At 36.8% G+C, this 15,817-nt stretch overlaps 1 protein-coding gene across 2 annotated transcripts in view; it reads left to right on the top strand.

Moving 5' to 3' along the window:
• PRKCE (protein kinase C epsilon) overlaps positions 1-15,817 on the top strand; it is a 284,740-nt gene that overhangs the window by 216,196 nt on the left and 52,727 nt on the right. For both annotated transcript variants that reach the window (XM_002196599.7, XM_032747421.3), the window contains exon 11: positions 12,747-12,901. In XM_002196599.7, coding sequence (XP_002196635.4) covers positions 12,747-12,901 — 155 coding nt within the window. The remainder of the gene's footprint in view (positions 1-12,746; positions 12,902-15,817) is intronic.

Below are 15,817 nucleotides of genomic sequence, written 5' to 3'. Positions count from 1 at the left end.
TGGGCATCTGTAAAAGGTCAGGCATAACATGCAACCCCTGGAGCTTAGTAAAGGAAGTTGGTTCCTGAGGCTTCATATGTGCCTCCAGTATTCAGCAATTGCTGCAACTCGCTCAGTTTACCCTGCTAACACTTTTTCTAATGTTTCTTTGTCTATTTGCTATGCTATTTCTTCCTGTACATCCTAATTCTATCCCTTCTTGGCATATACCAAATACTGGTGCAGACAAGATTTCAGTCTGTATTACTACATGCAGTATCAGTAGAAAGGTGGTCTTTCATTTGGTCTTGTTATGGCATTTTATGACAATTTGTAATAGTGTTTGAGTATTTTTTAATGATAATTTTTTTTTTAATATGTCTAGTGTAAAGAATTGAGCTTGAGTTTGAGCAAATAAGCATCAGCGTGATCATGTGCCTGTCAGAGTACTATGAGTCAATGCCTGTAAGAAAAGAGGGGTCCTGAATAAAAATCTGGAATTAGATATTTCTGAATGGAAACATCTCTTAACTTACATTGGAAAAGCAACACCTTTATTTTGGCTGTCATAATTATTTTGTTTTGGCTTAGCCAAGTTCCCAAAAAGAAAGTCTTTTTGGTAGAACAGCAAAACAAAACCTGCTGGGTTTTTTTTTGTATGAGCAGAGACATAGTTACTCAATGCTAATGTCTCATTTCAGGGAACTTAAAAGTCCAGGAAGGTTTTGTTAGTACAAATGCAACCACTTTTTTTTTATTTGGAACATCATGTTCAAGAAAGCTTTAGACTTTTAGTTATTTCTGGCATCCAGGGCATAGTTTGTGAACTGATATGACAGTATCTCGTATAAATTTTCCATCTGGATGATCACAGTGCAATACAAGTTTCTTGCTGTGTTGTCAAGCTAGAACCAACTGTTGTCACTGGCTGACCTTCGTTTTTAAGTACGTGGGAACATTGCTGAAACACTTCACATAATACAGAAGAGCTGTTTCTCTGTACTGAGTATCTTTATGTTGCCAAACACTTCATTCATCTTCTTTTGAAAGGAGCACAGGATTCCCTGTCCTCTCCCATCATAAACTTTATAAAAGTGTAAGTCAATCCCTTAACACTTAATCTCACCAAGGGTCCATAGGAGTCAGTGGCCTGGTCTAATGTACAAAAGTTAGAAAATCAACTCCTTAAACAAGGCCAGAGAATGTGTTATTGTGCTCTGACTTGTGTAAAATTGCTGAATACAAAATATGGTGTTCTTCTAGGTGCATCAGTGAATAATCATGGGCTTTTCTTCCTTAGTACAAAGTGATTGAGTTGGTTGTAAGAGTAAGGAGGTATGAGGAACATGCAAAGGAAGACTCTGATAGAAACATTAATTATTAGTGAATTATACAGACTGTGAAATTATCAAAATAAGAAGCTCATACTGTGGATTTGCTAAAAGCCTTCTCTTTAATACTCACACATTGTTTTCCTAGTTTCATTCAGTTATTCTTTTTCAGGAAAAAAAAAAAAAACCCTCTATGGAGGAAGTGCCAGCCTTTTCACCGTGCCTTTTTTTTTTACTTAGGTAGAAATTGCAATTTTTAAACTGTAAAGAATATCTGGTAGCAAATGTCTGTAACACATAGAGCATCATAAATGGAATATCTAGGCAGTATGTAAAGAAGCTGGCCCTGCTGCAGCACAGTTTTTCCAACACTCGTTCCCACATTATAGGGAAAGAAGTTTTACAGCTGTTGGAGAATTCTGGTTTACTACTTTCTTAATAAATGCACTAGTGTTCATATCAAGCTTTTATTGGGCAAGGTAATTTACAGGATAGCATATTAAATATTTGAATAACTTTTTGCACCTGTTTGCATTGACTTCTTTCCCTCCGCTTTGTCCAATACTCTGTTCATGGGCAAGTAGAATTCTGAGCTGGGAAAAGGAGCAGATTTTCCCAGTGGTAAATTCTGTAATGCAAGAAAACTTTTCTTTCACAGCCTGGTGCAATGGCAAGAATTTGTTCTTGCATGGGGAAAGAGGAAATAAAGCATTTATGCTTTATTTTCTAATGAATTCTGAAAATTTAAACTGATAAACTTAAATATAAAATGTTTTCATGTATTTCTGCTGTAGTCTGCCCATTTTGGTTCAGTATGCCTGGCCCTGATATATGTGACTATAAGTCATTTCTCAACAGATAACTTTTGATAGCTCGTATAGAAGTAACTCATTGCTAAAGTCATTGTAGATTTCTCCAGGATCACAACTGGCAGTTGCATAGATCCCAGAAGGAAATTTCTGCCTTTCAGTCAGCTGATTGCATTCCTAGAAACAAAGAGCACTGTTGCCAGTGTATCATGACTGTGGTACAAGAACTTGCCCACTCAGCTGATTACTTCTGGTTGGAGTTTTTTTTTGCAATGCTGGATAATTTTGGAGAAACTCATCGCCAGATGAGTATTTTGTCCTGTCATTTTCATTATCTTCTTTAACTGGGTTCCTTTTCCTTCTGATATCACTGCTGCTGGACCTACAGGCTGCATTCCTGAGTGTTCCCTATTAGTTTTGTAGCATCTGATATGTTTCCCTGTGTGCTCAAAGTCATCAACTAGATGCCCAAACAGTGTAAGAGAACAGGAATTGCAAAGACAAGGAAGGTACCAGAGCCAGCCTAGGAACTGAGCAGACACCTAGGACATGTGTCATCTCTAAGCTCCTTGGTAGAATATAAGCAGGTTAAAAGTTGTTCTTAAAAATTCTGAGGTGGCTTCAAAAACTTTATAGTTAGTTCTATTTGGAAGACTGTATTTATATTTTTTCCTGTAATAATCAGAACAGAGGAATAATAATAGCTGCCTGCACATTGTAACATTTTCTGCATAATGACATTTTACAGGCTTGATATAATTTTCTGCCATGTGCATCAGGCCATTAAATGAGGGGTCTTTAAAATTATCTCACCAGAACAGTTCTTTTTTCCAAACAACACCAAAAGAAGATGAGATCAAAGAATTTCATAAAAGGCGCTTTTCACAGCTTATCTGTCATCAAATGAAGGTATTAGGGAAATGGTCTGAGAAGCTTTTCCTACTTGATACCCCTTTTGAAGTAGCTAGAACTACAAAACATGCCATTTCTGCAGAGGATTCCAGTTATGTTTCTCCCTTATATGAGAGGAAGGGCACAAGAACCGTAATAAAGCAGTTGGGACCCTTCTGGGGTCCTTGCTCTTGGAGCTTGCTCAGGTTTTTTGGGGACAGGCAGGGAGCAGGGCTGGTGCCCAGGGAGTGCCCTTCCCTGAGCTCACCGCAGAGCTCACGGCTACCAACACAGCACCTGGGAGCACACTGAAAGGTTTACCCCAGCTCCCAGAACAATCCAGTGACAGCACAACACCTATCCATCCAGGATTATTTGGGGTTGATGATCTTCCCAAATTTACAGGTCTTTTTCTTCATCTCTAAGTTTAGAAGGTATGGGATTGAACTGATGAAATGAAAATGGGCATAATTTGTTCAGCATTTTCATTGCATGCCCTTGTTTAATAAATTCCACATATTACAGTATTAAAAATTTAATCCTGATCTCAACTCCTATTGAGCTAAAGAGAGTCTCACCACTAAGCTCTGTAGGTACTGTGTCAGAAAATGAGACATTATATTATAGGTGTCACATAGAAAGCATTCACATGGGGAGGAGGGATAATATCCATCAGTGGCCAAGAAGAACCAAAACCAAAACTGTAATGCTTCATTTAAAGGAGGAAGGAAGTAAAACATTGAACATTGTTACTCTCACATTTTAGGGTCTTAATATGAAATTGTGTCTATTTGGGCAACTCAGAGCTAGAATTTTATGTGATATTCTCAGTGAGTAAAATGGGAGCTTTCTGGTAGAAAACAGGCTGACAACTGTCCGCCTGCTGTTTCGGTGCAACGTTGAATTACTCTGACTTTCATCTTTTTTAGAAAATAGGGTTAATTAAATTTTGGATGTTTTTATTTTTTACTAGACCTAGTATGAGCCTGATACACTAGCTAATCCAATGCATAGTAAATTTGTTCCAGATAGTAATATGACAAAAATAATTATCTGAGAAAACATTAGGAAGAATGTATTCAAGATCAGGTGTTCATAAATTGCACAGGAAAAAGGTCTGTGTGAGGGAGGTAACGTTCATGTGTGATTCTGAGCTATATATGATTGCTGGTTGCAGAGTCTAGTGTATAGATTTTATTCATAACCATGCTTTCTCATATTCCAGCATTTATGGTACAGTTGAAGACCTGTACATTTCAAAAGTGATGCAAATGTCAGTGTGTTTTGCTTGCCACAGTAATGTGGGATTAGAGTCTTTCAGTATTTGAAACATTCAGCTAAACTTTCCAGGAAGTATTAGTGCTGGGGTGATAAACAAAGGGCACATTTTTTCATTCTCAATGAATTCAGGACAGACTGGCTTCTCTTCACTTTGGACAGTTTTAGAGTATTGCTGGATATGTCTTTGGAACTACCATAAATAAAACTTTCTTATTGAGTGCTGGTCTTGGTAAAATGTAATGGTCCCTTGAACTTCTGCAAAGAATAGGTGAGGTCCTGGATAACAGTTCCTTCTTGGAATCATTAACTTTCCTTGCATGGTACTGTGTCCTACTTCTTGTACATAGTAAGTCCCTCACCCAAGCCAGCCAATTTGGCTCCAGATACTTAACACTAGCCACATCTTCCTTGTTGAATAGTACTATGATCCCATAGTATAGTGTTATGGGCATGAAAAACCTGTTAAGAATCCCATTTTTTTCCAGTATCCATGGATATTCCATAAGTAGACAACATCAATCTCCCATGACAAAAGTCACATATCACAACTGCTTTATGACATACAGAGATCTCAGACAAACATCTTGCTTAAAAACCCCTTTCCAGCAATTCCCATTATAGCTGAGCAAATGCTGCAAGGCAGGTCTTTACAGTAATACACTGTAAAGGATTTGAGACTCTCCGTACTGATTCTGAAAGCACTGTTTGAAGACTAATTGCATTTGATTTGTAGCTTTCTCTGGCCATTCACATGGTATGGTATTTTTGGGATTTTTGAGTGTCTCGAGACAGGCCAGCTATTCTTGAAACCATTCTCAAGGCTTTAGAAGTGGTTTATCAACTAACATAATGTCTGAGGTCTCTGCAAACAGAATAGAAATAGTGTGTTACCAATTTTGTAAAATCAAGAAAAACTATTAATCAGTTCTTTTTGTAAGAAACAAAGCTGGAAAGCGCAGAATTATTTCTCTAAAGGTGTTACATGACTTCCAGCTTAGCTAGGAATCAATACTTTGAGTAAGGTTAGAGTTAGAAGTAATGCAAATTATTTGCAGCAGTGAAAGAACTCCCAGTGATATCTTCTGAAAGTGCTGAAACAGACTGCCAGAGGAGGTGAAAGAGTGCTTATCAGTGGTGATTTTTAAGAGAAGGTCAGTTTATTTTCAGTAGCTGATACAATTTTTTGACCTGTGAAGCCGAGTATGTTCAAGGAATATCATTCACTGCTGGCTTTTGCTGGTGACAAGGGGACTGAGAAGGGAGAAGGGCATTTCTGGCAGAAATGAGACTCCACTGCAGTGGAATGCAGACAAACCCATTTGCCCTCTGGCAGACCAGATTAGCAGAGGCTCCTAGGCTTCTAGGGCTTTGTGGGCCAAATTGAGTCCATTCAGCAGGGCTGTTCAGGTTCACAGTTTTAGATCTGTCAAAGGCCAGAGACTGCCTTGCAGCATTGAAAAGGTTAGTTCCCTGTAGGTTACATACAGCTGATCCTGCCTGTCAGTGGGAAAAATTAGATGACCTTGCAAGACTTCCTTATCCAGTTTTGTGTGGTTCTCCGATTCTCTCTGGTCTATATTTTAACTTTGAGGCAATTCTTTCAAGGACAAAAAAATGAATTTGAAATTACTGGGCATAGCTGAGTAAAGCTGATCAACAAGCCCTAACTATAATAGTAGTCACCAGCTTGAGAGAAATTTGGAGTGTGGAATTTTGGCTGATAAAAAAATCCTCTAATACAAAATCAGAACGTGTGCTTTTTGTGTTAAGTAAAAGATGCAGACATCTCATGTGAAATTTAAGATAGCAGTTCCTATGTACAGGTCATTTATTCCAAGAAATATGGGATTCGTAGAAATGGTTCCCTTCTTCTTTGGAACTCCTTGAAAGCCCTGGTACAAAACAGGAAAAACAACACAATTAGCCCCAAGTATAAACACTGAAATCAGAGACAGATAACATGTCATAGTGTCCTGTTGGAGATTGTTACTGTGAACTTCAAAAAGGAATCACAACAACAGGAGAGAGCTTCTTGTTGTTCTCTTTAGTGTTGTACCTGGTTATTCTCTTGGATTTATATTTGTCCCTCATAATGCTGGGATTGTGGAAAATGAATCTGCCATCCTGGTTAGTCTTTGTCTCTGGGTGGTGAAGGTTTGCACATAGTTTTGTGTACCCTATGCCTGTGCAATTTCCATCAGGAGCAGGAAATGTTTATTTAAGTTCAGAGGGGTGGGACACTTTCTGTAGTTTTAGGTAATTTTAAACAAACTGTTTGAGCATCCTGTTTAAATAGAGTTAAGTAATCACAGTTTTGTATTAGTTGAAGAAGAATTCCATACATGCAAAACATGAATAAAATATCACCTTACCAAGCATACCAAGGTGATATATTTACCTGACTTCTTGAGCAATAAAAGTTGTATATTTGCCTTTTGTTTTGCAACATGGTTAGTGGCTAAACATATTCCCTTATGTAACAGTACTCTACTAGAATGTGAACTATTTTACATTTACCTGTATTTGACACACATATTAGTTTCCTTGATACTTTCAGGGGCCTCTGAGGAAATCTAATTCAAATACAACTTTCTGAAATTGGGAGAAAAATCTGTGTTCATACAGAGAACTTAGTTTAGGGAACTAGTGAGAATCAGGAAGAATTTATTCACAGCCAATTGTATGAAAACATAAATGAAGGAAAAAATGGAGTAGGCTGCTAAGATTTATGAATTGTGAATTTTGCTTGAGTCCATGTTCACGGCCTTTCCTGAATGATTTTAAGTATTATAAAAGTTGAACTGGGAGACAAAAACAATAATGAAAAGATTTGTTCTCAGACTTGTGCCATGGATGCGCATCTCAGTTTTGAAACTGGGAGACAGATTGCATGATTTATTCTTGTTTTGTAATGTTTCAGTAATGAGGCTGTGTTGAACGGCATATTGGGTCCCCCCGCTGTTAGGACTAATTTCAAAGAGAAAAAAAGTTTTGTATTCTTCAGATTGAAGTGATAATTGTACATGGTTTTATGTCTATCAATGGATTGTCTTTAGACTGCAATTAATTGTTAATGAGATTTTAATTGGAAAACAAAACAAAGGACAGATGGGTTAATGACTGATAACAATTTTAAAGAAGTCTTTTAAGATCTACACAATAATTTATGTAAACAATACATCAAAGCCTTCCCATATCTAACCATTCATACAGGGTTTGCGTAGAAGTTTGTTCCCTAACAATGGTATTATTCCACATCTAAACAACTAATAGACTGTATAGTGTCATCTGTTAAATCAGAGCTGATTGGCAAGATTATCTGGTCTTACTAGTAGGAAGACCTTGGTCATTAATCACACCTCCACAAAGAGGAACTGGATTGAATCTGTTACGTCCTTAGATTTTATTGCTATTGATGTTTCTAGAAATCTTCCCTCCTTTTCCCAATTTAAAACATGGACAATATTCCCAAAGAGGCAGAACTTCTATCCATTGAAATTTATAACATCTAAACCTAAGCAAATATAAAGTAGCAGGGAGTGCACATAATACATAGACAGATATAAACAAAAAAAAACCCCATAAATAAAACTAAAAATTAAAGAATGGCAATAATCACAATAAAGCGTGAAGTGTTAGAAGGATTTGCAGTAGAGCAGGGGGATGGCTTATTTCAAGAAATGAAAAATTAAATTGGAACAAAATAAAAGAAGTTAGAGGAGAGAGATGAAACAAGATTTCTAGTTTAACTAGTAAGCATACTCCACCATTTAGTGATAAGGACAAAGACTAGAAAAAGGTTGCTTTTTGATGACACAATGCATATAGGAGACTCTCAGTTAAGGAAGTTGAGAGATGAGACTCGAATCATAGAGATATTAAGGCAGCCGTTATTCATTCCAGTATAAGAGTTACCTTTATGGTCAGAAAATAGAGCAGAAATACAGAGTTAAACATACCTTTTTTTTTTACTTCTAGACTGTTTATTTCACATCCAGTTTTCTTTTAATATCTCTTATTCATGTGCTGTGCTCTGCTTTTGCTTCCATTTGTTATTTTAAGTATTCTCATTCAACCATATCTTTTGAGAAATTCAAGGAAAAGCAGTATGATTAAGGGCTAAAATAAACCCTGAAAAAGAATCAAATTACTTCAGAAAACATATTAGTTTACTTCAGAAAACATATTAGCTTACTTTGCAGTACTTTTTCTTTATAGGTGCCGAGAGAGGATTAATCTATAATGTCTGGTTTTGATCTTGCCTTTTATTGCAGTTTATATAATTAGAGTTCATCGGACTGTTTTACATTTATTTTATTCATCAAAACATACTTCCCCAATGTTATGAAAACAAGTTCAAAAATAATGCAGTCGAAACCAAACCCATTCCATTTTCTCTTGGAACACAATTGATAATAAAGTCATACCTTGTATCGTATTTTTAACTGAGTAAACACTACAGTGTCTCTTAATGTATAATTCTTAAGGGTGTTCATTTTATGTTCTAATACTTCAATGTTTGAATAACTCCTGGTGGTACATGTAACAAGATACATATGATCAGGAATAATACAGTTATTTCACTGCTAGTGGGAGGATTTCATCCTCTCTGCATCGAACTCAGAGGTCTCATTGGGTCACAGTGTGTGTGCTTGCATTATGACAGAAAGGAAGTAGTCAGAGGGTTGGAAACATGTATTTTGAACATTAACCTTTGAAGAAAGATATGGAAAAAAGTTTGAGTGCAAAAATCTAAATGGTGTGTCTGTTTTTGTTGAGGTTGTGGAAATACAAAAAAAAAACAACGGACTTGTCAATCTCAGCTTTATTCATAAAATATTTTCTCTTCTTTTTTGCATCTTCTTTTCAAGTAAATATGAGTCTCAGCTGATCACATCATTGTCCTGACTAAAAAGAAAGGCCAGAGAGTGCTTTTATGAAAGTCGTTTCCATAGGGACTGAATATATTTCATCAAAAAAAGATTATACCTTCTAATGTTGAAATTCTGGTCTGCTGTGCTTGTGTGTGTTGTGCATCTTGCTGGTTACTCCATGCTTTCTCAGACTCACTGTAAACAGAGAACAGAACTTTCAAACTATTTCGTTTTTCTGTGAATTGTCAGTCGAAAACTGAAATGTTTACTGAGGAAAGCTGTGAAAATGACTTGAAATGTAGATATGTAGCAGAAAAAAACAGTAGCCAAACAAATTCAATTCCTGAGCTGTTAATTCTGCTTTTAGTATGGATATTTTTGATGAGATTGTCAAGGAAGCTGCAGAATCTGTCAGAAATACCCTTTCAAATTAAGAATGGGATGTGCACAAAAAGGAGGATGGAGAGAGAGAGAGATGATTGATAGGTATCAATGCCCAGCTCAGAGAATATCGCTAAACCTTTTGTTCAGACTGTCTGGGGACAAGATACTCTGCTAAAGAGTCCGGGTTAAATTTTCAGTTAACTAAACTGTTAGTGGTCTGAAAGAGACTAGACTACAATAAAAGAACTTGAAGCTTTAACTAAACACAATTTCTGGCATTAATAATCAACAATTAGGCATTTAGTGAATGTCACAAAAAGCATTTGATCAAACACAGAGTATTTAATGTCATAAAAAAACAGTCTATTCTGACATGTTAGGAAGTAGCCTTCATCTATACAATTGTGTAAATCAGTCTTTTTCTGGTGTTATCACTGTTTGGAGCAGCAGCTCCCAGCTCAGTGACAAGTTGAGGGTCACCATTTGGGAGTCACAGCTGTAAAAGGCACAGCACCATCACATTAGGATTGTTTATTTTCTACCTATTTTGTAGATGCAGCAAAATTATAGCAATGTTGGGAATGAGTATGGCTGCTCAGGAGAATGGGAATTGTAGCTTTGTTTTCCTTGTTGATCCCACTCAAGTCCAGACTGTTGACCTTAGAAAGGTTAAAATAGCAGTGTAAGAAAGTTCAATTTCAACAAGTGTTAGGAGAAGTTACTTTAGCTAAGTGTTAGTTGTGCTCTCCTCAGCCTGCAGTCCAATGGGATTTGTGCTTGAAACACTGAACTGTATCCATGTGAGATAATCTTAGGGAAAGACCTGCAAAGGGATGCTTGAAAATGCTCTTCAGAGATACTCATTCTGTGGTGCAGCAGTCAGAAGCCTAACAAAGGACAATGTCAACATCTTCTTCATAGGGATGTTGTATCCTCTTACATTCCAGTAGCACTATAGATGTGCTTTTGACTGACTTCATCACAAATCTGACTGTATTGGTTAGCCTTAAGCTCTATCTTCTACAATCTCAGCACCATCTGAGAACTACCAGATTTTCTTTTAGAAGTAAGGCTGTAATTCTTACTGGTTCGAAAGATAAATCAGACACACAGCACAAGGACCCATATTTTTGCTTAAAGAAGAAAAGAGGGTGATAGTTAAACCCTACACTGATGTCAGAAGGTCTGCACTTTGATTTTGATCATATCAGCAGTATTGAGCATTACAGAAAGAGCAAAGGCCTGACTCTGAATCCATGCTCTTTTGAGTGTATGATGCAGCCAGAAGCTTTAATGCTATTCTTCAGGATGTTTTCCTTCCTAGGGAATGATAAGAAAAATGTTGGAAAATGTACCAATGTCATTAACAACGTTTTACCAAGTATGCCAGTTCACCTGGCTTTCCAAATTTCATCCAGCCCAGCAGTTTCTGTGTTCCCAAGATATGAGAGGAAAGGCACAAAGTTTTTTTCTACATCCGCTTTCTGTAATCAGCAAAAAGTCAGACAAACATTTTTAGCCTCCTCCAGGAAGCATCCCTGATAAGTATAACATTTAGGCACTTAATGAGCAGCATTAATGCACATGCTGAAGTTCAAGGATATTTCTAAGTGCTGTGCTCTGAGTCTGAGTTGTAGAGTAGATGATAAAAGGCAAATGACAAACATTTATGAATTTTTGGATTTATGTATACAAACTTTGTAATCTGCAGGCTTGGATTTACTTTGGGGAGGTTAATTAACTTTGACGTTTTGTTGGTTTTCCTTGTCCAAAGCAATGTCACATCTTGTCTCCTTTACTTCAACCCAGCACACGAGACACTAGAAACTAGAGCCAAACTGCAGTGTGACATCAGAGCTGCAGAGGGGTGAAGTCCCGTGCTCACACACCTGTGAACCAGTGAAAAAAATGTCTTGTGTCAAGTCACATAAAGGATTACCTCCACCTCTAACTAAACTCATGTGCAGATAGCTGTAGATAATTAACAGTAAGGAAATAGAGAATGTGGAGTAAGAATTCACCAAGGGTGGACAGGCACTAAGATGAAGATTTAGGGGTATTATTTAGGGGTATTCCCCTTGACTGGGACACATGTAGATAGCTACATGTGCATTCCCCTGCACATGTAGCTATCTACATGTGCAGATAGCTATAGATAATTAACAGTAAGGAAATAGAGAACGTGAAGTAAGCATTCACCAAGGGTGGACAGGCATGAAGATGAAGATTTAGGGGTATTATTTAGGGGTATTCCCCTTGACTGGAGAAAAATATGAAAATTTGTAAGAAACACTTAAAAAATGTATCTAAATTATATCAAATAGAAGTGTGTCATTTCTTTCTTTATGCCTTCACCTGCCTTGCCAGTTTAGATAATAAATGGTTCAAGATACGAAGCACACATTTAGTTTGCTCATATTTTCAGTTCTGACTATTTTAGCATGTGCTGAACTTTTGGGTTAATGGTTTGACTGCCTGAGAACCTCAGTTGCTTTTCTCAAGGAACATTCATTTCTAGTCCTCCATCATGGAAAGAAGTTTGAGAGCTTAAACAGGGAAATGATAAGCATTAGAATAACCTGAAACGTATTTTAATAATACAATCCTATTTCACTATGAGAGTTTGAAGCAATTAAAAAAAACATATATAAACATTTGAGATTGGCAGCACTGGTTTCTGTAGCTTAGCAGTTCTAAATAATTTTTTCGTTATCTGGGGAAGATGCTTTGCAGACAAAGTAACTGATAAGAGAGGAGTGTAGAAAGAAGACTGAAATTTGCCCAGCAGCCTGTCAATAGGTGTCAAAATTGACATATTTTTTAATGAGTTATTATGGCTAAATTTTCTAAAATTAAAATGGCTAAATTATAAAAGAAATAACATTACTTAAGTATCTCTGTTATTATGTGAACTTGATTATAATTCCATATGTATTTGTTGATGTGTGCATGTTTATGTGTGTGTGTTGTTTAGTTCAATATTTTGATTGCCTTTTTCTCATTTCTCACTTTAAGATTTATCTCATTTTCTTTAGGTTTGGTGGCTTTTTGTTGTCAGCTTTCTCCTTTTTCAGAATTGTAGCATTAGTTTCTTTTATTTCTTTATGTAAATGCTCCAGTCATTTAAAGTGTGGCTTCAAGAGTCCTTTATGTCACTAAAAGAAATTAGCTAAACAGCACTGTTTAATTAATTTCAGGACCGCCTCTTTTTCGTCATGGAATATGTAAATGGAGGAGACCTAATGTTTCAAATCCAACGCTCACGCAAATTTGACGAACCTCGATCCCGCTTCTATGCTGCAGAGGTCACATCAGCACTCATGTTTCTTCACCAACATGGCGTCATCTACAGGTACTTTTTTTGATCCAAAATAAGGTATTCTTGGGGCTTTGGAATGGTTTTGGCTGAAATACTCCATCTCTTAGCAACCAGTTTTAGATTAGTTGTTTGTTCCAATTTGCTTACACAGAACTTTTTTTGGCTGTTTATCATTGAGAATGTTAACATTTGAATAGCCTCTGCAGCAGTCGCCAGCTGTGTGTGCCAGTTTTGTGTTCTAGTCCAAATAAAGTGGGTTTGAAAAAGCTTGGCACAGTGCGACCCAGAGGTGACCTTTCTGCAGATCGGCGCAATCTCTTCACTTTCCTCCCTGTGCCATAGATTTCCTCTCGGTTTCTAACCCCCTGCCACTTCCTGAGTTTGTTTGTCTTCGTTGTCTCCACTCCGATACAATTGGGATGGTCGTTTGCAATGCTTTGCTTATGCCCCTTCCTCTTGACTGTTTGGGTGAAGGCTTAGTCACCAGCAGGAAGTGGCTCTTTGGAGACAATTCTGATTTGCTTTCAAGTGCCCTGCATCTATTTGAACCTCCCCCACTGGCCCCAGTCTCTAATCTTCAACAACCATGCACACATACACACAGAAAGTGAGTATTGTTGTGCTGGGATGAAGAATGCATTTAGGGATAGGCTTTATTATGAAAAGTAAGGATTCGCTTTGAAAAATTTCACCCTGATGTTAATGTGTTTATTAAATTCTTTATCTTGTCATTTCACACTTCCTCTCTGTTTTTATTTGTTTTTAGCAGCCTGTTATTACTTGAGATAAATTCAGGCTTTCACAAGCAACATGCTTAACAGGTTTTGTAATATAAATCTGTCCTGTCTAGTAAAAACTCTGAGTTCTTCAGATCTAACTGAGCTCCATTTTTTCGCTTGATATTCTTACCCTCTTTCAGAATATCAGTTTTGATTTGAGGTAGTCTTCTCAGAGACAGGCAGTCTCAGATTTCATGAACCAAAACATCAAGATTAGGATATGGAATTTGTCACATCCCTGAATTCATATAAAGGCAGGTCTTGAGAGTAGTAGAAATTGAGAAGGAAATATTAAATTTTTAGTAACCAGAGCTGAGTGCTAAGTTCCATTAGAAGCAATTGGCTTTGCCACATACAAAGAGATTCAAAGGCAAATTTCTCAAAGGCGTTTACTATTCAGAGACATAGCAAACAGCAGAACATTACAGCTTCTGAGGAAAGTAAATCTCTTTGAAAGTGGTCTTTTCATCAAAAATCTAGTTTTCTTTGTAAAACTCTTTGCTAGCTGCAACTCTTAATCTCCTTCTTTTATTAACGCTGATATGATGTTTGCATACTGGGTTGTACTTTTGGGCCTGACACTTCACATGGATTTATTTTCAAGTGCTGAAGATCCAACACATTTATTACCTTCCCTGCCCCTATCATATTTCCTATTCATTGTCTGGATCTATTTCCAAAGCTAGGTATTTTTACATTCACATAATAGAATGTGGCAACTTCAGAATTTATAAGTATCTGTCATAAGGGAAATAGACAAGCTTGGCACTTTGAAAAGTGAAGGATTTTGAGGATTTGTCTCCATTAAATACTTGACCTAATTTGCTCCTCCGGGAGAATGGAGGTAGACACCTTGTAATTAGCAGTCATTTTAATGATTTCTGTGAACCAGCAAGGAAGAATTGGTATAAAATTACGTCTTTGTGCTTTATATGAATGTGCATTAATTCATCCCCCCATCTTTCACTGCTTCCATCCCTTAATTCACATCCTCCTGTCTCTCTCCTCTTTCTCTCCTACCTCTTTTACCTTGTCCTGCATGTAGCTTTGCTGAGTGTTGTCTCCTAGCTGGATGCATTGAATCGTTTCATGTGCCTTTGTCCTTTCTATGACTCCATCAGCAGAACACTTCCATGGCAGGAGAAATGTAATACTGAGACAATATTTCATAATTTAAACTTCGCGGTGTACTCACAACTTTTGATTCAGACACTATGCTGACATGTCTGACATGCATGCTGGAGTATGACACTGAACTTGTACATGGCATGTTATGCTGAGTGTATGATCAGAAGACACATTCTCATGAGTTGTAGGATGAAAGCATAAAGGATTGAAAGCAACAAGAAGAAATTAGGAACAGATTCAGTTGTATTTTGTTTTGACACTGGCTTTTGGATCTTGACATAGCTATGCCTATAAGAATAATTAATTTTCAAAACTCTGAGATACTAGGTGCTCAAATATTTGTAAAATGTACATCCCAGTTACACTGTAAAATACAAGTAGAATGAAGAAATTATTTTAAAATAATTATTCATAGGAAAATGTCAGAAATCATTTGCAATGTGCTAGGCCTTGGGACAATGCATTTGTTGATGTCAAGCATGCATAAGAATAGTTGTCTTGCGCAGAACAGTTGCAGCCTAATTATTCCATACCTGACTGCATTATTTACTACAATGTTAAAAGTGCATTGAGATCAAGTCACTGCTTCACATCTCCAAAGCTCCATTAGCTGGCAAACAAGGAAAGAAAAGGGAAAGAAAAAATAGAAAATATAACAACCTTTGCTCCTGAATAACTACCAGTCATAATTACCTAACATGCCTTCAGATATTTTAATAAAGAATACTTGTCTTCTGTGTAATTATATTTCTAGAAAAAACATTGTGGTGTGAAATTAATGGTCATTCTCCAAAGTGGGAAATGTTGTTTGTATGGGCACTACTTCAAGGAAAGTGGGGAATATATAAATAAAGTGAGATGTTCAATGGAAATGTAGGTTTCAAAATAGCTGCTATACCTTCTGATCTTTTTTCAGTCTTGTATGTGGAAGTATTTGTTTGGGGCTAAACAAAGTTATATTTTTGGAAGTAAATAACTAGCTTTACCTCATGCCTTGGCTTGTTGGTAAGGTTTTAGAAAGTGCTATGATGATACTAAATGA

The sequence above is a fragment of the Taeniopygia guttata genome, chromosome 3 (genome assembly GCF_048771995.1).
Source record: "Taeniopygia guttata chromosome 3, bTaeGut7.mat, whole genome shotgun sequence".
NCBI lineage: Eukaryota > Metazoa > Chordata > Aves > Passeriformes > Estrildidae > Taeniopygia > Taeniopygia guttata.
The sequence above is the reverse complement of the archived record's forward strand: the minus strand, read 5'-3'. Positions and strand labels throughout refer to the sequence as shown.